Genomic DNA, 23,361 nt, shown 5'->3' on the forward strand with positions numbered 1-23,361 from the left:
TTTGAGAAGGGCAATTTTAAACATAGCAATTTGCATATTGAACAGAATTTTTTTGTTTTATGTTTAAGAATATCCTCGAAGTTTGGCAATGATATTTATTGCATCCAGTTTTCAGGCCATGGACAGTATACTGAAGTTACCATCACAACATGAGGAAAATAATTTGACCAGTAGAATAAACAATGGTTAGTGTGTGTGGAACAGGACTGGGAGAGGTGGTTATGGAAACGATTCAAATACATTGAAGAAAAATGTTTACGGAACTCCACCAGCACAATGCTTTTGATTTGCACTATTAGGCTTTGTTCTCAAATGTTGATTTTGGTTATGATGTTATCCTTTAATAGGTTTTTGGTGTTGCAGAAAGGTTAATCTTTGTTATGCTAGAAAAGCAAGAGCTGTCCTAAAGCTCTTTCACCCCCAAAACTAAAACTGAAACATTTATCAGAGCCACATTTCTTCCCCTCCACCCTGTCCATTTCTCAAAAGAAACAGGTGTCAGATTTGAGGAAGCTACTGAAGTTTGGTAAACGTACAATGAAGTGGTTTTAGATTTGAATTCAATCTTTGCAGGCAAGACAGGTTTGGGCAAATTAGTTTTGTTAAACCTTTAAAAAAATGCAACACAATTATATTTCAAAGACAGAATAAAACTACTCCAACTACGCTGATTTCCAACAAGATCAGAAAACAGTTTTTGGTAAAGATCCAATCAAATTGTGGAGGTTCTCAAAAATGTCACACAAACATGATAGTTGTACACCAAGGGGAGTGCCAACAGTCCAATGTTTGAAAGGATTCCAAGCAACTGACAGATCACTAAAGCAGGTTGATTAAAATGACTGTCAATAGTTTTACAGTTTACACTCAACTATTTATTTATTTTATTTATTTTTATTTAGAGATACAGCACTGAAACAGGCCCTTCGGCCCACCGAGTCTGTGCCGACCAACAACCACCCATCTATACTAACCCTACAGTAATCCCATATGCCCTACCACCTACCTACACTAGGGGCAATTTATAACAGCCAATTTACCCATCATCTGCAAATCTTTTGGCTTGTGGGAGGAAACCGGAGCACCCGGAGGAAACCCACGCAGACACAGGGAGAACTTGCAAACTCCACACAGACAGTACCCAGAATTGAACCCGGGTCCCTGGAGCTGTGAGGCTGCGGTGCTAACCACTGCGCCACCCCATACATCGATTTTTTTTTAATGCTTCTACAACAAATGCAGTGCAAAAATTAGTATAGAGCAATCAAACCTGGAACTGCTTTGGCTGTGCAGCAAGGGTAGCAACAGCAAGGGTCATCTGTATATGAAACACTGGGGTGGATTTTCCTGGTCCCTGGCACATTGGAACAGCAGAGAAGAGAGGAATCTTGGGCAGGGAGGATTTAATAGCTCTGGAGAGCCTGCCCAATGTTCCAACCATGAAGTTAACCACCCCAATATCAACTAGGATGCAAGTGTGAAGGGCACAGAGAGGACAAAATACCTGAACTGCATGCAAAAGAACTTTTTTAGCCAGCACGTAAAAAGCCCAATGAGAGGCGGCGCAATTCTAGATTTAGTCTTGGGTAATGAAGCTGGGCAAGTGGAGGAAGTAACAGTGGGTGACCATTTTGGAGATAGTGACCATAATACAGTAAGTTTGAGCATAATCATGGAAAAGGACAGAGATAAAACAGGAGTAAAAGTTCTAAATTGGGAGACGGCGAATTTTAAGAAACTGAGGTGTGACCTGACGAACGTGGACTGGACACAGCTACTTGAGGGAAAATCAGTTGCAAACCAGTGGGAGGCATACAAAAGCGAGATACTAAAGGCATGGTGTACGTATGTCCCCATTAAGATAAAGGGTGGTACAGCCAAATCTAGAGCCCCCTGGTTATCTAGAAAATTACAGGTTAAGTTAAAGCAGAAAAAGCTTATGACAATCACAAAAATCTTAATACTTTAGAAAGCCTAGAGTATTGAAAGTGCAGGGGTGAAGTAAAAAAGGAAATTTGAAAAGGAAAGAGAGGACATGAAAAATTATTGTCAAGTAAAATCCAAAGATATTTTATCAGTACATTAAGAGCAAGAGGATAACTAAGGATAGGGCCTATCAGAAGTACAAGGGAACTTATGCGAGGATGCAGAAGATATGGGCAGGGTTTTTAATGAGTACTTTATCTCTGTCTTCACAAAGGAGAGGGCTGATGTAGACATTGTAGTTGAAGAGGGAGAGTGTGAAATACTGGACACGATAAGCATAATGAGAGAGGAAGTACTGGAGGGTCTGACATCCTTGAAAGTGGATAAATCGCCAGGGCCGCATGGATTGCATCCCAGATTGTTAAACGAAGCCAAGAAGGAAATAGCATACGAACTGAGGATCATCTTCAAATCCTCACTAGATACAGGAGAGGTACCAGACGAATGGAGGTCTGCAAATGTTGTACCATTGTTTAAAAAGGGTGTGAGGGATAGGTCAAATAATTATAGGCCAGTCAGTCTGACCTCAGTGGTGGGTAAATTGTTAGAATCTATTCTGAGGGACAGGATAAACTGCCACCTAGAAAGGCATGGATTAATCAGGGATAGTCAGCATGGATTTGTTCAGGGAAGGTCATGTCAAACTAACTTAATTGAGTTTTTTGAGTAAGTAACAAGAATGATTGATGAGGGTAGTGCAGTGGATGTGGTCTACATGGACTTTAGTAAGGCATTTGACAAGGTCCCACATGGTAGACTGGTCAGTAAAATGAAAGCCCATGGGATACAGGGGAATGTGGCAGGTTGGATCCAGAATTGGCTCAGGGACAGGAAACAAAGGGTAGTAGTCGACTGATGTTTTTGTGAATGGAAAGCTGTTTCCAGTGGCACTCCACAAGGCTGTGTTGGGTCCCTTACTGTTTGTGGTACATATTAATGATTTGGACTTAAATGTGGGAGGCATGATTGGGAAATTTGCTGATGATACAAAAACTGGTCATGTAGTTGATTGTGAAGAGGATAGCTGTAGACTCCAGAATGATATCAATGGTTTGATTGAGTGGGCGGAAAAGTGACAAATGGAATTCAATCCAAATAAGGGTGAGACAATGCATTTGGGGAGGACAAATAAAGCGAGGGAATACACAATAAACGGGAGGATATTGAAAAGGGTAGAAGAAGTGAGAGACCTTGGAGTGTATGTCCACAGGTCTCTGAAGGTGGCAGGACAGGGAGATAGAGTGAAGAAGGCATATGGAATGCTTTCCTTTATTGGCCAAGGTATAGAATTCAAAAGCAGGGATGTAATGCTGGAATTGTATAAAACGCTGGTTAGGCCACAGGTGCAGTATTGCGTACAGTTCTGGTCACATTATAGAAAAGACAAAATTTCTCTGGAGAGAGTACAGAGGAGATTTACAAGAATATTGCCAGGGCTCGAAAATTGCAGCTATAAAGCAAGATTGGATAGGCTTCTTTTTTTTTTAATTCATTCATGGGATGTGGGCATTGCTGGCCAGGCCAGCATTTATTGCCCATCCCTAATTGCCCTTGAGAAGGTGGTGATGAGCTGCCTTCTTGAACCGTTGCAGTCCATTTGGGGTAGGTACACCCACAGTGCTGTTAGGAAGGGAGTTCCAGGATTTTGACCCAGTGACAGTGAAGGAACGGCAATATAGTTCCAAGTCTGGATGGTGAGTGACTTGGAGGGGACCTTGCAGGTGGTGGTGTTCCCGTGCATTTGCTGCCCTTGTCCTTCTAGTTGGTAGAGGTCATGTGTTTGGAAGGTGCTGTCTAAGGAGCCTTGGTGTATTGCTGCAGTGCATCTTGTAGATGGTACACACTGGGTTGTTTTCCTTAGAACACAGGAGGCTGATGGGTGACTTAATTGAGGTATACAAAATTATGAGGGGCCTAAATAGAGTAGACAGGAAGGACCTGTTTTCCGCTAGAGAGGTCAGGTCAATTACCAGGGCACAGATTTAAGGTGATTGGTAGAAGGATTAGAGGGGACATCAGGCAAAGCTTTTTCACCCAGAGCTTGGTGAGTGCCTGGAATTCACTGACAAGAATGGTGGTGGAGGCAGAAACCTTCAATTCTTTTAAAAGGTACCTGGACATGCAACTGGAGTACTGCAAGCTGCAAGGCTATGGACCAGGTGCCAGATGGTGGGATTAGATTGGGTGGCTAATTTCTATTTTTTTTTCTTCTCGGCCGGCACGGACGTGATGGGCTGAACGGCCTCTTACTGTGCCGCAATTTTTCTATGGTTCTATGGATGAAAAATCAGATTCCTTTGGGGCATACTCAGCTCCTTCCCAGGATTTCCTGTGCATCCAGGATAATAAGCCGTCCCACTGTCAACCTCATGCAACTCTAAGGGCAAATGGACAAAATCCAATATGCCACGATTTGCATATTAGAATGCCCACACTAACTTTCATATAATGATGCAGCACAGAAAGCAGCCATTTTGGCCCATCATGCTTATGCCGGCTCTTTGATCAAGCTACTAATGAGTCCTACTCCCTCTTCTTTCCACACAGCCCCATGCACTGTTTCTCTTTAAGCATTTATCCAATTCCCTTTCCAAAGTTACTATCTGGCAAAAATGGAACGCACTGGGTCAGCAACTGTGCTATTATTAACCTGGGACCCCAGGTGATAGAGATATATTACTGTCAGCATTCTGACATTGTGACCATCAGGATGTAAAACTGCAATGGAATCTAGAACAACTTAAACAGATTACTGGCCTGGTTACATCTGACTCATGGCTGTTCTTTGTACAAAAGGTCATGTCAGTCTGAACATAAATTCCCCCTTTCCCACGAATCACAACTATCAAAGCATGTTTCAATACACAAATCATCAACATCCACTAAAAATAGCCAATTAAGAAAAAACTACAGACAAAAAGACTATAAGTACTGAAAATTCAGTGTTATGAGAGTGGGGGGGAAAACAAGTTACTGTTTGGGTACAGTCCCTTCAATAAAGGAGGAAATCTGTGCCCAAACACCAACTGTCTTTTCGGTTTTCATATGGTGGCAAGCCTTGTAGCATTTTATTTTGAAGCAAAATCTCTGCAGGACTTAGAAAGATATTCGAGCTTGTATACTAATGACAAAGTTACCAGACTGTTAACTGATGCTGCACTTACGTTCTGTACTCGTTAAAACGCCAATACCTCAATCAAAATAAAGGGGAAACAGAACACAACAGTGAGGACACAAACACACATGCACCAAAGGTAAGCATGAAGCACATAGAAGAAAAGCATTCTAGTCAAACTAAGGTGACTGCCTTTTCAAACAGTTCAACATTATACCTTCTGTAGACGCTGTACGATGAGAACTGAGTTGAAGTTGGTTGCCTAGGCTTACAATTAGAAGAATCCAAGCTGATGGCTGAGGAAGAGCTGGTTGGGAGATCTCTGGCACTGCTACTTCTGCCTATTGCTAGCAGATACGAATTACTGCATGCATACCAAGCAAGAGAGCACATCACACAATTAGAAAAAATGTAACAAAAGCAATAGAAATACATGCTATCATGCACAAATGTAAAATGCAAAATAAAAAGTCTTAAATATGCAAGCACTGATGTTAAATGAATGACAAAAGCTATAGAAAGTTGTTGGCAACCTTCAGTTTGACTGGACAGCAACAAACAAAACTCAGTTTCAAGTCTAAATACAAAATCCACCACGGATAAAATTTATTGAGCTGTTCTTTGTGTTGTGACTATTTCACCAAAGTCCATCGCAATAAGAATCAATTACATTATACCTTTAACGGGCAACAATTTCCAAGTATACGTTGAATAAATTATAAAGTTCTGATGTTACTAAGTTGCAAACGTACGATATGAACTTTTCCAAGATGTATAGGAAACTGGTCATTGCACTTTCAAGAGTTATTACCAAGCACCTTCTTCATTTTTAGGATGACATATTGCAAAAGACATCTAGCTGGAAATCATCAAAGTAGAGCACACAGTATTTGTGCTTAATTTACCCAATAGAAAGCACCACCAGTAATTCCCAATTTATAATGATTGTTCATGTGTTTATGCAATGTTTCAGAACTTCTTGATGTCTTATCACATTGGAACATGTTCTGTGGGGTGCAGGGATGTGCAAACAGTATTCACAGTCTATATTCTTCCAATTATAACATTCATAGATAACACAAGACAATGCGTGCATGTCATTTGATAGGAAGCAGAGGACATCCATCCAGGTTGGCAAAAAAATACTGAGGTGCTTATGTACAGCATTATTAAAAATTATGATCAGCTTCCTTCACTAGTGGAAAGTATAAAACCGTCATATATACAACTTGCATGGAGACCCTGATATCACCTATTTTGCAGACAAGCGCTGCACGATACATAACTGACTTCAAAGTTTGCTAAAATAAAAAAAGAAATGCACAGTAAATTTGGCAAGTACAATAGATTTTTATAAACTCTACTACAGCATAGTGAATCGTTGACTGGGAAAGGCCAAAGTGGATAATTTTAACATGGTCCAAGGGATAATCAGAAGAATGTCTGGAGTCAAAGAACTGAAATATAGCAAAAAAGCAGGCAGACTCTTGAAAATTCTGAGGTCCCCAAACAGCCCTTTCCCATTGGTGAAAATTCTTTGGTGCCTATGTGGCTCTCACAGGGCTGCCCCTCCTGTAAATAAACTCATTATTTCAGTATTGAACTGCAGCTTCCTCCACCTTTGTTCCAAGTTAAAGAAACCTTTCTAAACAAAACCCGCAAAAATTACATCATTTAAAAAAAACTTTTACCCCTTTGACAACTGCGTGTATTTTTAAATGCAGTTTTGTGGAAGAAAGCTATTCAGCCCATCTTAGTTCACCCATCCAAAAAGATTTTGAAAGCCTCCCATCTCAGTATCCAATTATTTCTTAAAATTCCAGAGATTTGCATTCCAGTGAGATTCCTGGAAATCTATTTAACACATGAATTAACTTTTATATAAAAAAAAGTATTTTCTGATATCAGTTCTAATTTTACCTATTGTCGGTTTTAATCTGCAACACCATGCCCGATACTCTCTGATTAACTTACAGTAATACGACGCATTACCTCTTTCTATACCCTTACAATCTTGTATACCCGCCAGCCTGAAAGCCCACATTTCTCCAGGCTTTCCTCTCAACTCAAGACCTTAGACACCAGGCTCAGCCTGCAGCACTGCCTGCAGAACTTCAATGTCTTCCTTGTGACTCAATGACCAGAACTGGGCCAAGTACTTGTGGTCTGACCAGAACACTCCTTCCTCTTGACGTGTAATCAACCTTAAACAAGACAAGGGAAAAGCTCCTTGGAAACCAACACAGGTGCAGTGGATTTCTTCTGTGCTGTTAAATTCCATAGTGCCACTCTATCGGACACAAAAATGGTTCCGAACGCGCCTATTTTATAAAGAAACCCTAACATTTGAGAGTTAGTCACCTGAAGATTAGTTGAAGTTGCTGAACTCATGGAAGAAATTAATGTTCAGTGCTGCAACTGAGATCAATTTAACTAAAATACTTTGCTAAGCCACTTCAAAATACACATCAAAGCTTTCAAACTATATAATAACCTCGGCCATTTCATACTACTCCAAAGATACCATAAAAAAAGTATTGCCCGTGCAAAAACATTAGCTTACTAATAGCCCCACCTACTTTTGTTTTAATCCCACTCTCTATCTTTGTATGAAAACCCTGTAACCAGGATCAGGTGCCATTCCTAATTCCGTAAGCCACGTTTCAGTAATAGCTTAAAATAAATCATACTTCCACTTGTCAATCTGTGCTCTCAGTTCTTCTGCCATATTTCATTATACTCCTTGCATTTAGGTTTATACCATTAAACACAACCAGACTCCTTTTTTGTCCATTTCCCAACCTTTGTTTGCTCTGCCTTCTAAACTCTCTTACTAACTTTCTGCCTTCCATTTCCAGCTCTGCTTTTCTCCCTTCTGAATCTATGTTCATCTTCCCATCCCCCTGCCTAGTTAGTTTAAACCCTCCCCAACACCACCAGCAAACCTATGAGGATATTGGTCCCAGTCCTGTTGAGGTACAAGCCAACGGCCTATACAGATCTCACCTTCCCCAGAACCAGTCCCAATGCCCCAAAAATTTAAAGCCTTTCCCACTGCACCATCTCTCCAGCCAGACATTCATCTGCTCTATCCTCCCTCACTAGCACATGGCACCGGGAATAATTCTAAGATTACCAACTTGGAGGTCCTGTTTCTTAATCTCCTTCCAAACTCCTGAAAACTTGCCTGCAGTACCTCAACCCTTTTTCGACTTAGGTCATTGGTACCAAATTGGACCATGATCTCTCTCTGTTCACCCTCCTTGACTCTGGCACCAGAGAGGCAACATACGACCCTAGAATCCTGCCTTCTACCACAGAAATGTCAGTCTGCTCCCCTAACTAGGGAATTCCTGAAAATCATGGCTCTTTTGACTTTTCTCCTCCCTCCCTGTGCAGCTGACCCACCCATGGTGGTATGGTCTTCACTCCAGCTGCACTTCCAGGGGAATGCTCTCGCCCATATTAGTATTCAGAACGGAATACTGATGAGAGCAAGATGCTCTCAGGGATCTCCTGAATTATCTGCCTGCTTTTTTTTTCCTCCTCAGCTGCTTGGCAGACACCCAGTCCCCCTATGTCTGCACTCTCTTGAGCTCCAGGTTAACTACCTCTTGACATATGCTATTCACAGAACATATCCTTGCATCCTTGCAAATGGACCACAATAACATCAGCTGCTGCACAAGCGCCAAAATCTAGAGCTAGAGCTCCTCCAGTTGATGACAATTCCTGTGCCATGGTTATCTGGAACACAGAAAACATCCGAGTCCCCACAAGGCACAGGATGCATATGCCATGGGTCTGAGGTGCCTTGCCATATCTCTTAGATTAATTCACTTAACAGATATAATCAAAATATTCAATATACTTTCTGTTTTATTAACTAATCAACTACTTGCGTTCGTTCCTCAGGTATGGTGGGTTGCTCAGTTGTTTAATTATAATCCTAAGTAACTTGAAGATTATTAAATAGATTGATCTTAGGTATATGCTTTTATCATTGGAGGGTAATTTAGACCAAACACCATCTCTAAGACAAAAGGTAATGACCTGGAACTTGTTGCTTACAAGGGTGTTGGAAGCGGAGGCGCCGAAGGATTTCAAAAGGATATTGGATGGGCACGAGAGAAATAAACCTGTAGGGCTATGAGGATAGAGCGGGGGAATGGGACTGATTGGATTGCTCTACAGAGAGCCAGCATGGACTTGATGGGCTGAATGGCCTTCATCTGTGCCATAATAACTCTGACTATGACTCCAGTTGATTTTGCATGTCTTCACTTGTTCTGAGGTACTTAGTTTATCATCAGGGTGCATCAATAATGCCCATACTTTGCCAGTATGTATTGGCAGCAAGCAACTGTGGAAATCAGGGTGATAGTAGCAGGACTCCAAGGTTCCTCAACATTTCCTTTATCATACAAATAGGTACAATTATGCAGCATTTAATGTACTACAGGGATGACAATTTATCAGCTAGATGGCTTTTTCTCATTAATTACTCTTAACAAGGTAAAAAAAACTTTCTCCTCCTTTATCAGGTTTAGAGGTAGAACACCCGATGAGCTGATATTTTCCTCCCTTTGTTACCGGATAGGCCTATATATGTACAGGGTCAACAAAATGTACAAGGATCAGTGGCTGCAATAAACTTTATGTTTGGTGATGCAGCACTATGAAGGTTAGATTTTTCGATTTTATTAGTGTATAGGTAGCTCAGAAACTCCATACATATCAGCTCAAGGTAAATGGACTTTCAAACCATGAACTGAAGAGAAACCACTAGCATTTGGTTAGGGCAGGCTGGAGTGGATTTTTCTTTTCCTCTTACTTGCTTCCATAACCAAATCACTACACGCACATTGAGAGCGCTTCCAATTACCTTCTTTGATAACTAGGCACTACATTGGTGACAGCAGCATTTTGTGACGCAGACCCTTCAGTGGTGGATGTATGGTTCATTTCTTTCCTTTTCAGATCTTCTTCCCAACGTCGCCACGTGTAAGAACCACTACGCACAAAGTTACTTGCCGAATCTCTGTGAAGCAATCATCTCAGTTGAGTATACAAGGAGGAAGGGGGGACTTTAAGTGAATAATAAAATAAACTGGAGCAGGATTTCACCTAATTTCTTTCTCGTCCATGTCAGATGCACTGGCCAGTCTTCTGGACGGGATGGTAGGTGTAACATACGCAAGCCTTGCCCCTTTCTGTTCCCTCTCCTGTTGGCAAGGGGGAAAGTAATTCAACAACAAATTTTGTTTTGCACCCCAAGCAATCTTATTGCATCATACTAAAACAAAATGTCAAACCATTTTGTCATTCAAAAAAAAAAAGCAAACTACTGACAAATACTGGAAATCTGTCCAAAAAAATGCTGGAAAGACTGTCAGCAGGTCAATCATCATCCAAGGAGTGAGAAGAGTCATCAAGCTGAAATGTTACCTCTCTTTCTCCACAGACCCCAATACCTCCAGCATTTTTCCCACTTTATTTCATATGAAAAGATGAATGAAAGATCAGTTGTCTTCAATTCTCCTGGCTACCAATGACTTGCCCAGAATCATGTTCCAGCACAGGAGATCGAACATTGGTGCTAATTATCCTAATGTGCTATGCCAGGCAAGTACAACAAAGATTTCTACCCTTCAACCCTTGCACAGCTTATTTCCAATTGCACCATGCAAACAGCATTACTAAAGAGGAAGGAAACTACAGTTTGCAGTTAACTCATCAGGATTGGAGATGCACTATTTAGGATCGCATGTAAAAAGCGATTGTTTTTAATCAAGTGGTGCTAATAAGATCTTCTGGTTAAAAACAAAGTGTTGCAAATACTCAGCAGGTCTGGCAGAACCTGTGGAGAGAGAAACAGAGTTAAGTTTGCAGGTCTGTGACCTTTCATCAAAACTGGCAACGGTTAGAAATGTAATAGGCTTTGAGCAAGTGAAAAGGGGGGGGGGGGGGGGGCAGTGTGCGAGGGAAGAAGAATAAAAGGGGTGTGTGATAGGACAGAGGGCAGGAAAGATTAAATGATAAAGATGTCATGGAACAAAGGCAAAGGGAGTGCTAATAGTTGTATTACAAGACAAAGCATTAGTCCAGAGAGAGAATGTTAATGTTGTCGTCACAGATGCTGCCAGACCTGCTGAGTATTTCCAGCACTGCTTTTATTTCAAATTTCCAGCATCCACAGTATTTTGCTTTTATACAAGCTCTTCTGGTTGGTGGGTGAAGCAAGCTCTCGAAGTAAACAACCAGGTACAGCTACTTAATGATTATCTGATCACTATTGCACATGGATCTGTGTAGCCATTCTTTTATACTGATATACCATAGACAAATACATTGCAAATTTGACATGATCACACAAAATGTTCCACAATGAAGGCTTTAATCCCAGAAAATCAGGCAAAAAGTAAAAATTCTTAGCCAATTCAGGACAATATCCTCAAGAGCCATTTAGCAACAGGAAACCCCATGTCGCCTGCTATGGCCATTTCTTTGTAGAGTTAACACTGTCCAGGAAAGCCTGCACCTGAAACAGAAACAGAAAATGCTGTAAATACTTGGCAGGTCAGGTCTCAGACCCGAAATGTTTACTGTTTCTCTCTCCACAGATGCTGCCTGACCGGCAGAGCATTTCCAGCATTTTCTGTTGTTGTTTCAGATTTCCAGTATCCGTAGTATTTTGTTTTTATAAGCCTGTACCTGGGTTGGTTAGATGGCCTATGCAGATACTCCAACCAATATACTGACAAGTCAAACAATTTTGGTGCTCCTGAAAGTTTCCTATTCCTCCAGTTATTTAGATCAATTCATGAGAGACTGGGACCTCTCCCAGACAGTGAAACTACCAGACATTGCAGAGAACCAGTAAAATGGGCCTTTTGATGTTTTTCCTGGTGGCACAGAAAGCCTATTTCTACACTCCAGTGCCATGTTGGTCTTCAATCGACCTTCCAATTATTTCCAAAAACATACTTACTTTACACTATAAATTCCAAAAGAAACTTTGTGGGTGGGGGGGGGGGGGGGGGGGGGGGCAAGAAAGCGAAGTGGACTAACACTCCAGATTCAACTTTTTGCAGGAAATTTTAGTGAACTTAATTAGGTTTCAACATTTAATCGGATGCTGTGCGCATTTAACAGTTACCTTCTCTTTGTTATCTAGAGTGGATGAGAGTCGAGGACTTGAAGCCGAACGCATCACACCTGTAACATCTCTCTCTTTCTGAGCCTCTTTAGAAGCACTAATTTCAGCCAATGCACCATAACTTCCAGTCTTCCGAAGCCCTGACCTCCAAGATGCTGGAGATGCATCTTTCTTCTCGTCCTCATCTTTCCTCTTCTTTTCTTCCTCTTTTGAAGACTTGATGAATGGAGTGGCAAACTGTAAAAAGATTGAAAAATATACTGCGTTTGTGTTTATTAAGCTCCTGTGCCAGGACAGACCACATTTAAAGGTCGGGGATCGACTAAATAACCATTCTTTCTTTTGGTACTTCTACGATAAACCTGAACTAACATAACAACTTAATATAAAAGTAATTTTTTAAAAATTCATTTCACGGGTTGCGGACATCACTGGCAAGGTCAAAATTTATTGCTCATCTCTAATTGCCCTTCAGAAGGCAGTGGTGAGCTGACTTCTTGAATCGCTGCAGTCCATCTGGTGCCGGTACATCCACAGTGCTGTTAGGGAGAGTTCCAGGATTTTGACCCAGCAGCAGTGAAAGAACAGCGATATAGTTCCAAGTCAGGATGGTATGTGGCTTGGAGGGGAACTTGCAGGTGGTGGTGTTCCCATGCATCTGCTGCCCTTGTCCTTCTTGGTGGAAGAGGTCACGGGTTTGGAAGATGCTGTCGAAGGAAGCATGGTGAGTTGCTGCAGTGCATCTTATATATGGTTCACACTACTGTCACTGTGCGTCGGTGGTGGAGGGAGTGACTGTTTAAGGTGGAGGGTGGGGTGCCAATCAAGTGGTCTGCTTTGTCCTGGATGGTGTCAAGCTTCCAAAGCGTTGGAGCCACACTCATCTAGGCAAGCGGAGAGTATTCCATCACACTCGCCATCTAGTTGGTGGACAGGCTTTGTGGAGTCAGGTGGTGAGTTACTCGCCGCAGAATTTCAGGCTCTGACCTGCTCTTACAGTATTTATGTGGCTGCTCCAGTTCAGTTTCTGGTCAATGGTAACCCCCAGGATGTTGATAGTGGGGATTCAGCAATGGTAATGCCACTGAATGTCAAGGGGAAGTGGTCAGATTCTCTCTTGTTGGAGATCATCATTGCCTGGCACTTGCGTGGTGTGAATGTTGTTTTTAAATTTTTAAGTTGTAACATATCAACTCATTAACTGTATCTTAACCTTAGTATTACTGATACTGCACTTTGCTGCAATAGTCCTCTCCCCAACAAGAAAATTAAAGATCCAGATCATATAAATATGGCTGCAAACAAACTCTTCAATCCTGATAACTGGAGCAAAATCTTTCCAAATCAGACAAAAGATGGGTCATTTCAAATTACAATTGCATAATCAGAAATCCATTGCTATTTTGTGTAGAGCTTTAGAAACAGAACCTTCCTGAACTTCTTGGGATTTGTGATCCAAAATTTAGCCAACTTACTTTAGTCTTTGATGTACCATTGTTTTGGGTGCTTATCTGAAATGTTTTCCTCTGATTTCTTTGCAGTACATGATTCAATAAGCAAACCAATTTAGAAAACATTCAATTCCCTTCACCAAGAGACAAAGAATCCAAATTTATATTGGCGAGTCACGATGGCACAGAAACACAAACCATCCACCATTATAAGATGATGGAAAGTCTAGCTGCGATCTGATTCAGCAGCTTTGCGTAAACTACTTTGAGGTCTAATGGTGACATTTTAATTTTACCACAATATGAAAAAATGTAGGGCTCCTAATACTGCATTTTCTTTTATGAGAAAAACATGCATAGTTCTCATAAGCCACAGGTTTGTTCTAGACACTTAAGAGTTTTGTACGGATAGTTGTTAATGTTGTCAGATGTCATTTATTCTGATGAGTTTTGCTGTACAACTGTTCTCAGTTAAACACTGGACTCTACGAGAGCTCTTCGGGATACATCAAGATCTACATCTCTTCACTTCCACACAAATATCCTCTCCCTCCAGCTTAATTTTAAATACATTTGTCTGTGGGGCTTCCATTAATTTCTTAGAAAAAACTTAAGTGGAAGAATTCAGCTTGCCTATATTTCGCAACAAAATAGCCAATTTCCTAGCTGCAATCAAATCAAAAAATTGCAAAGACTTGTCTTGAAAGTCATATCAACTTTGTCCTTAAGGGCAAACAATTAACGGCCACACTATTGAACTAAGTCACATCATAGAGTATTTCGGTCTGCGTGCAATGCCTTTGGTCCCCAAGAGCTTGAGGTGAGTGGGAGGGGGTGGTGGTGAAAGGAAACCACTATTGTTAAAATACAATTCAATTAAATTCTCTATATTTGCATAATAGCTGTTCATGCATTTTGAGGGCAGATTAAAACAATGCAACAAAACAGACGCAAGAAACGTATGTGCACACAAACCACACAAATTCTGCATTTTTATTCAAATGTTCAGATGTCAGAACTATTTGTTTAAAAACATGTGAAAATGAGTGTCATCACAACATGCACAGTGGAACTGGATACTTCTGGTAAACAGGTAAACACAAAACACAAACCTCTGTGCACACAAAAGGCAGCTCACCATAACTTTTTCACCCTTTTGAGGCACAAGAACAATGCCAGTTTTGCGCAAGCCCTGACGCCAAGATGTCGGATCTAATGGCTCCGCCACAGGCATGAGTGGAGTAATGGATTCATACTGAAGCCAATTAAAACAGAAAGTGCAATGAGAAAACTGCAAGGAGAAACACTCAACTGTGATATCAGTTGCACGCTAACAGCGTGAATGAGATCAATGACGCTCAGGAAACACTTAAAGGAAGAAAATTTCAACAAGCTACAGTATTATAAAACGGTGTACAGTCTTAAAGCTTGAATAAATCAAACCTAAATCACTTAAATAGATGGTTTAGCATTTTTAAGACTTGCTAGGTCCTATTACAATTCGCAGAATAGGCTAAATCTTGAGATTATATTTTCAACTGTTGCACAATGGGCAAACAGCTTCAAATTCGAAATAAGAGCGCAAATTTAATTACTGTATAAATGTATTCTGCTGCTGCTGAAATGCTGCATCTCATGACCACAAATAAGCATCTGCTGACCGGGATATACAATCAGCAGACTTTAGTCAGGAGTGTGCGCTGACCTCAGCCTGACTGGTACCCAGGTGCAACAGCAAGGGAGCTTTCCTACAAGTATATGGGCTCCATTTGCCCAGCAATTAACCTATACTATTATTACAGCCCACTTCCTTCAAATATTTCATTGTCAGTTTTTAAAGCTTCCATTCCGTATGAGAAACTACCAACTCCCAAATGTTGTGAGAAGCTCTCTAGAAGGTTTATTGCCTTGGTTTTACAGCCAGGTTGGAGCCTAACATCCAACTTGTACTGCTTTTCCAAGTAAATGTGCACGCTTAAAACATTTTGCATCAATCTACACCAGTATGCCAACTGGTTTTCATTGAAAAGCAACAGGGGTCTATAATCTAAATAATTCATTGAAGGACTGCAGAAAAAAAACTCAGTGGCAATATTTCAGGTGTGCAAAAATGTAAACAAAGAAAATAAATCTGGACACTCCAAACTAATTCATGAGAGCACAGGTTCAAAATAGTCAAAAGCAATGTTCCATCTAAGCTGCATGGGTGCACAGCAATCTTAAAGGAACCACGCAGTCTAACAGATGGACCCCACAAAGCAAAGAAAAATGAGAGGGATCAGCCAAAAGGTAATTTCAGGGCTGATGTAACACGTTTCTTCTTCAGACTGCTCAGCATAAGGAACAGACTTGCAGGTGGGAAGAGGGATGGAGGGGAGAGTGAAAACTGTATGATGTTATTGGATGGTTGAGCTAAGATCAGCTATATGGCCTTCCTCATCTTTATCCAAAGGAATTAGAGAGGCTTTCATCTAACATGTCGCTCAACTATCCTGAATAGCTTCAAATGGCAGCGACGTTTCAATACAAGCAAAAACTGTGTCCGTTTTGTGTTTGGCTGCGTTTGCTGACAAGGCAATCACCAGGTGGCGCTGCAGTGGCACATGCGCAAATGCAGCCTGTGCCACTAAAACGTCACAATCTGCGACGTCAGGCAGCTGCCAGGATTAAAGATGGTGCTGCTTAAATAATCACACAAAGGCAACCCACAATGGCTGGAGGGAGTGAGCGAGCGAGCGGGCTGGGAGGGGCAGAGAGCGCAAGCAGGCAGGGGGAGGAGGTGGTCTTTGGCCGCGCTCTCCCCGCTTCCCCCACCCTCTCCCCGCGTTACGCAATATCAGTGCATGCGCAAACCAGCCCTGGCAATACCGAAAGCAGCGCATGCACAGAGAGTAGGAGCCAATCTGCACAGATTTGCACAGTCTGATGACGTCAGCTGCCAGCTGCGTTGTCGATAATCACTGTGTTTAGCATGACCTGAAAGGGAGTCACCACCAGTTACTTAGTTCTTTGGCCAGAAATATTGATCATGACACCAGAGCTTCCTCATCCTCAGTGTCAAGCAATGTTTAACACCCATCTGAAATCATAGAAAATTTGCAACAGGAGGCTGCCATTCGGCCCATCATATCCATGCCGGTTGACAAAGAGCTATCTGGCCTAATTCCACTTTCCTACACTAGGTCCGTAGCCCTGCAGGTCATGGCTCTTCAAGTAGACATCCAAGTTCTGTTTAATTGTGGTGAGAGTACCTGCCTAGACCATCCCTTCAGGCATTGAGTTCCAAGTCCCTACCACCCTCTGGGTGAAAAAACATTAACCTCATTCCCCCTCTAATCCTTCTACCAATTGCTTTAAATCTATGCCCCCCTGGCTTTTGTCTCCTCTGCTAAAGTAAATAGGTTGTCTCTATTTACTCTATTTCGGCACCTCAATTTTATACACCTGAACAAAATCACCCCTCAGCCTCCTCTATTCCAAGGAAAACAACCTCAGCCGATCTACTCTTTCCTCATAGCTAGAAGGTTCCAGGCTTGGCTACATTCTCGTAAATCTTTTCTATACCCTCTCTAACGTAATCACATCCTTCCTGTAATGCAGTAGCCAGAACTTTACGCAGTACTCAAGCTGTGGTCTAACTAATGCTGCATCCAGTTCTAGCATAACGTTCCTGTTCTTCTACTCTGAGCCTCGGCTAGTAAAGGAAAGCATGCCATATGCCTTTTAACCATTTTATGGACCTGATCCTTTAAGGATCAGTGAATATGTACTCCAAGGTCCCTCTGTTCCTCCACACTAGTCAGTATTCTCCCATTTATTATGTATTCCCTTGCCTTGCTGCACCTCCCAAAATGCATTACCTCACACTTCTCTGGATTGAACATCATTTTTCACTTTTCTGCCCAACTGACCAGATCATCTATCTCTTCCGGCAGTCTAAAGCTTTTCTCTTTACTGTCAACCACATGGACAACTTTTGAATGAGCTGCAAACTTCATTATGCCCCCTACTTTGAGTCTAAATCATTAATATAAACTACCAGAAGCAAGGGACCAAGCACTGAGCCTGGCAGAACCCCACTGCTGACTGTCTTTCAGTCACAAAAACAGAAGCCAATAAACTAATTTTGGATCCAATATTCAACAGCTTGACAAAACCTCCACTGTCCACTCAACACCTTTGTAATGGAACACTATAGCCAATACATGTTTCCTGGGAAAGCCAGCAATATTCAAATTATAACTGGAGCCAAAACTGATCTGCACATGATAGTTGATCAATTTTAGACAACTCTGTAAAATCTCCCTAGGACCTGGCCAGTTCACAAAACGACAAATCTGCAGGTGATGCACAAGAGCCCACCTATTGTTATCAACAACTTGAATATTCGAATGTTTGACCGGACATAAAATTCCCTTCTCATTCTTTGACTTAACATAGTCCTAAGCCACATATAGGGCTTATAGGCTTCGGCTTTAGTGGTCTACCTTCCGAAAAAACATCTTTGCCAGAAACACTATGCAGAAGGTTGAGTCTAATTTTTCTGGAGCATGCATTAGATTACATTATGCCCTTGCACAATTTCTCCAACTTTTCCAGACTTTCTGAAATATGTGTCACTAAATATCCTGCTTCACAGAAGCAAACTGACATCCACTGTGAGCCCAAGCACATATCCTCAAGACTCTATTGAGAGCTGTCTGCTAATGCTGATGACAGTGGAGCAGATCGATTCAGAGGGGCAACCCAAAGCAACAGGTCTCCAAAAGGAAACGATAACAATGCAATGAGTGAACTCAGCCAACAAAAATTCTTTTTCATAATACTTCAAGCTGAAAGTCTTGTATTGGTGCCTCACTTGGAAAACTCAGGCTTTCAATTATTTTGTCTATATCTGCATTCAGATAAGTGAACCTCAGCTTGTATTGTCTGGCATTCCAGAAAAAAGTCATCCAAGACTTGCTTGAACCTGCATTTCACTATCAAGCGCTTAAGATGCTTAATTTTTATCTGCCATTTGCTCTCTATAAAACATAACTGTACAGATTAGAGACACAGTTTACAATGCAGAACTCCCAGTCACTTCCCAGTGCAGAACTATGTTTGATTTGGTAGCAAGACCTTGGGTAAACCCATTAAAAGGAACACATGGCTAATTCGCAGCAGACTGCATTTGAGTTAGTCTTCAACTTGTCAAATTCCACAAAGGAAGGCTCATTTTAATCAAGCTCCAGTATCTATTGAACCAATGCACTGAACCATCTAGATGATTAAATGTTCTCATGAAGCACTCCTTTAATATAATGGACCATGCTCTGGTACTTCTATGCTTCAGGCTGGCCTCAATTTACATCCAGCTATGGTTTGGTTTAGTATATGGGTGCATAAATGATGAATAAAGGAACATTGGAGTAACTACATTTAGATATTTGTCTTGCACTTGGAAAATTTGTTCCCTTCTGCCCTTCTCTGATCTTCAGTATCAGGGATTTTAGGGCTGGACAGTAAACCAAGGTAATGATCTTCCAGTACTCATTGGTCTCCTTTGAGGATTCCGTGAAGGGTAAAGAATTGCCATCGAGAATCACAACATGCAGGGAACAAAAGGGCACACCATACAGCAACGGCAATTCCTCTATGGTAGTCATGGTCAAGGAAATCAACTGGATGCACCAAGCCGAAGGCTACACCACAGCAGCCCTTGCAAAATCATCTCCACTTCACAAGAAAGGACAGGTACATCAGCGCCACAAAAGATACATCTGCTGCACACAGATATGATGCAGATCAACTTGGATGGTGGGCTCACAGGATGTTACATCTGCAGAAGGGTTGGTGGGATCCAGTCATCTAGGTCTCCCTTGGCATTTCTTTACGGATGAAGATTTTGGGACGGTTGTAGTCATCAGTTGCAGGCCCACTGGTGGCTAATCAGGCCTATCCGTAACCGTCAGATTCTCCCACAGCAGGTACAAGTGAAGGTATAGTCGTTGCTGGGGGCAATTGGACCTATCCTTCTCCTCCTTTTCTCTTTCATGCTGGTTCTTCACTCAGTCTCAAAGGTGTCTGTAACCCTCCTGATATCACGATCTATGGCCTGCGCTTCCCACTGGCGATGGTCAATGTGGCACACAGGAGAGGGACTTCTTCAGGGAGTCCTTGAAATGTTTGCATGGCGCCCCTCTGTTCCTTTTACCAGTGATCAGCTCTCCACACAACACTAGCTTGGGCAGGGGACTGTCGTCCATCCGGACAACGTGACCCGCCCAACACAGTTGGCTTTACAGGAGGATGGCCTCGATGAGGTCTACGAAAGTGACATGTAGGCCTTTATTTTACTCATGACACTTTTCTTGTAATTGTCTGAGTGCAAATACCATGTCTGTGGTGCCTCTGTTTGCTCTGAAACCACACTGGCTCTCTGGGAGGTTTTCTTCCGCAATGGTAGGCACAAGCCTTCCCCTATGGACCAGTCAGAATAATCCATGTAGTCAATTTCTAAAGACACATTTCTGGAATCCAACCTTTGTGCTATTTCTCACTGGGTGAACAACCCAATGCAATGCTGCTCTGATCCTTGGACTGTTGTCTTTTAGTGTGCAACGACTAACTCCACTATAAGACAGTGGCAATGTCACGTCTTAAAGGGACACCGTCTGATTTCCATTTGGATCATTTATTCATTTCACATGCCCTGTGCTGGCATTTGTAGTTCATTGTAAAAACTGCAACAAATATATATGCAGATCCTTTTAGGATTCACATGTTTAACCTACATTTTTTCTATCCAGTGCTGTATCTCTCTTTAGCCAGGAAAGTTGCATGCATAGACCAAACGCTTTAAAGATGGTTATCAGAATGACTACCTAATTCAACAGCAGATATGTTGCACACTGAGCTTTTTAGGACAGGAACGTGGGACAGTATTTTTCCTTCCCCTCAGAAGTAAGGTGCCATTTGCTGTACATTACAGCAACATAGCTATTAATTCAGTAAGCCTATCTAATAAGTTTTTTGAAATATCAGATAAAAGAGATGTTCAAATCCTCGAGTGTCCAAACATCTCCGGCCAGCGTTAGTAGCCCAAAACTGATCATTTAAAGTTTAAATTGGTTATCCCATACCTTTTTCACTGGTGATGTTGGTGCAACTTGATTTGTGGGTACAGTTGATGGGGCCACTGCTGCAGACTGTACACCTCCACTGTTGATGCGATTTACACTATTTGCAGTTGGTTTGCTTTTTTCTGAAAGAAAATTGAATTTATTAATAGAGTAATGACTAAAGAATGCTGTAGAACTAACCTGTAAACTAAAGACTGCCGTAGCATACCATTTGTTAGAACCTTACAGCATTGACCCTTGTGCATCATATTTCTTGAACAAAAAATGTTTATAGAAAAGAACAAATCTAAGAAACACTGTTCCTGTTTAATTTACTAAATGTAGAACACAACTAAAGTAATATTTTAGAAACAAGATATTTGGGGATCACATGATGCAGTGGGTCAAGCAATGGCCACTCAGCTCTGGGATCTGGATACAAATGCAGCTCAGGTTGACAGAATTAAAATTGTCTGTTGGCTCCAAGGATCCTACATGGAATGATTTTGGCAGTCTCAATCCAGTTTCTGGTGGACATTGACTTGTTGCACAAAACAGCTCCTCAATACCATTAATTGGCAATTAATGAGGGTGACATTGCTGCGGTAGATAGACAGAATTGGACTCTGCATGCTGTTTACGATTTGGGAGTGATTGATGTTGATATGGAGTGCCTGAAGCAGAGAATATTCTACGCCTCGGCATTAGTATTCCTCACTTCAAGTGCAAACTTCACAATATTAGACAAAAAAAATCCAACAACATTTACAAATAGACATTATTGGAGGTTTTAAGATGGTCCAACTATTCCATGCATCACTGAATTTATGGGTAACAGAATCTAAAAATTAGTTGCAGGTTACCTGTTTCTGCTTCTGACTCAGAGTCCTCCTCCTCTTCCTCTTCACTGGAACAACTGGAGTCATCTTTCTTACCCTCCTCCTCTTCATCCACTTTCTCCTGCTCCAGGGACTCTATGTGTACTGGAATCTTCTGTTCATTCAGCAGGGTTTCTTTACTATTAGGAGAATGTCAGTAAGGTTTAAAAGACATGAAGATCTTCACATTCATCACTTAGCAGAATGATGTCAGTTGCTGCTTGTAAATAGCAACAGAAAGTTTTACTTCCCAAATGGATTTTGTGAATCATCACTAATATCCTGTGAATCTCACTTCCACTTACGTTTTGATCGGTTTTAATGGTTGGTTGTTCTCCATTGTGGTAGTTGACTCGATCAATGGGGATTTATTTGCTGGCTTCTCCCTAAAAAGCTTGTCGGGAAAAAAAAAATCAGTCTTTTTTTTTTAATTGTCTTAGATTACGAAGCTATAACTTTGAATAATTGCATTCCCACTCAGTACAAGTAAACTAGCCAGGTTAGGCGCAAAATTATGAAAATCATCAGAATTATTTATTTGATGAACAGGTGGCTGGGGAAGGTGGTTTGAGGTTGCTAACAGTGGACTAATTTAAATACAATAGCTAGATGCTGTCACAGGAAGAAATCAGCGTGATAAATGGTAGTTTTTCAGATTGGAGGACGGTAGACAGTGGTTTTCCCAAAGAATCAGTGCTGGGACCGATGCTTTTTTTGCTATATATAAATGACTTGGATCGTGGAATAGAGAGAAGAATTTCAGTATGTGATGATACCAAACCTGGAAGGAAGGATGAACTGAACTGCCTGCAACAGGACATAGCAGAATGGGCAAATAGCAGAAGGGATAGGGAGAGGCAATATAGACTTAATTGCGCAGTTCTAAAGAGGGTGCTGGAACAGAGGGACCTGGGGGTGCATGCTCATCAAACTTTGAAGGTGGCAGAACATATTGAGAATATGGTTAGCAAAGCATATGGGATCTTGGGCTTCATAAATTGAGGCATTTGAGTACAAAAGCAGGGAGGTTATGCTGATATAAAAACAAGAAATGCTGTAAATACTCAGCGGGTCTGGCAGCATCTTTGGAGAGAGAAGGAGAGTTAACGTTTCAGGTCAGTGACCCTTCTTCAGAACTGGCAGATATAAGAAATGTAAAAGATCTTAAGAAAGTAAAGCAGGGGTGGGGCAAGAGATAACAAAAGAGGTGTTGATAGGACAAGGTCACAATAGCTGAGCAGAAGGTCATGGAGCAAAGACAAACAATATGTTAATGGTGTGCTGAAAGACAAAGCATTAGTACAGATAGGGTGTTAATGGACTGAAAACAAGCACAAACATGAAAAAAAAACAGTCGGTAGGCACAGTAGAAAACAAACTGAACAAACTAAAATAAAACAAACAAAAAAAAACTAAAAGTAAAAGCCCGTCACGCTCTGAAATTATCAAACTCAATGTTCGGTCCAGCAGGCTGTAGTGTGCTTAATCAGTAAATGAAGCGCTGTTCCTTGAGCTTGCGTTGATCTTCAATGGAACACTGTACCAATCCCAGGACAGAGATGTGAGCATGAGGGCAGGGCGGTGTGCTGAAATAACCAGCAACCAGAAGCTCAGGGTCATGCTTTCGGACTGAGCGGAGGTGTTCCACAAAGCGGTCATCCAGTCTCTG

General features: G+C 41.5%; 1 protein-coding gene across 12 annotated transcripts in view; it reads right to left on the reverse strand.

Moving 5' to 3' along the window:
- Positions 1 to 23,361, reverse strand: part of ppp1r12a (protein phosphatase 1, regulatory subunit 12A) — a 271,369-nt gene that overhangs the window by 91,199 nt on the left and 156,809 nt on the right. For 8 of the 12 annotated variants that reach the window (XM_068050118.1, XM_068050110.1, XM_068050112.1 and 5 more), the window contains 7 exons: positions 21,998 to 22,086; positions 21,678 to 21,832; positions 20,836 to 20,957; positions 12,261 to 12,497; positions 10,229 to 10,326; positions 9,987 to 10,142; positions 5,319 to 5,465 (listed from right to left, as the gene is read on the reverse strand). In XM_068050118.1, the coding sequence (XP_067906219.1) occupies positions 5,319 to 5,465; positions 9,987 to 10,142; positions 10,229 to 10,326; positions 12,261 to 12,497; positions 20,836 to 20,957; positions 21,678 to 21,832; positions 21,998 to 22,086 (1,004 nt within the window). The remainder of the gene's footprint in view (positions 1 to 5,318; positions 5,466 to 9,986; positions 10,143 to 10,228; positions 10,327 to 12,260; positions 12,498 to 20,835; positions 20,958 to 21,677; positions 21,833 to 21,997; positions 22,087 to 23,361) is intronic. The other 4 variants (XM_068050119.1, XM_068050120.1, XM_068050114.1 and 1 more) reach the window with 1 other exon arrangement.

The sequence above is a fragment of the Heterodontus francisci genome, chromosome 18, assembly GCF_036365525.1.
Source record: "Heterodontus francisci isolate sHetFra1 chromosome 18, sHetFra1.hap1, whole genome shotgun sequence".
NCBI lineage: Eukaryota > Metazoa > Chordata > Chondrichthyes > Heterodontiformes > Heterodontidae > Heterodontus > Heterodontus francisci.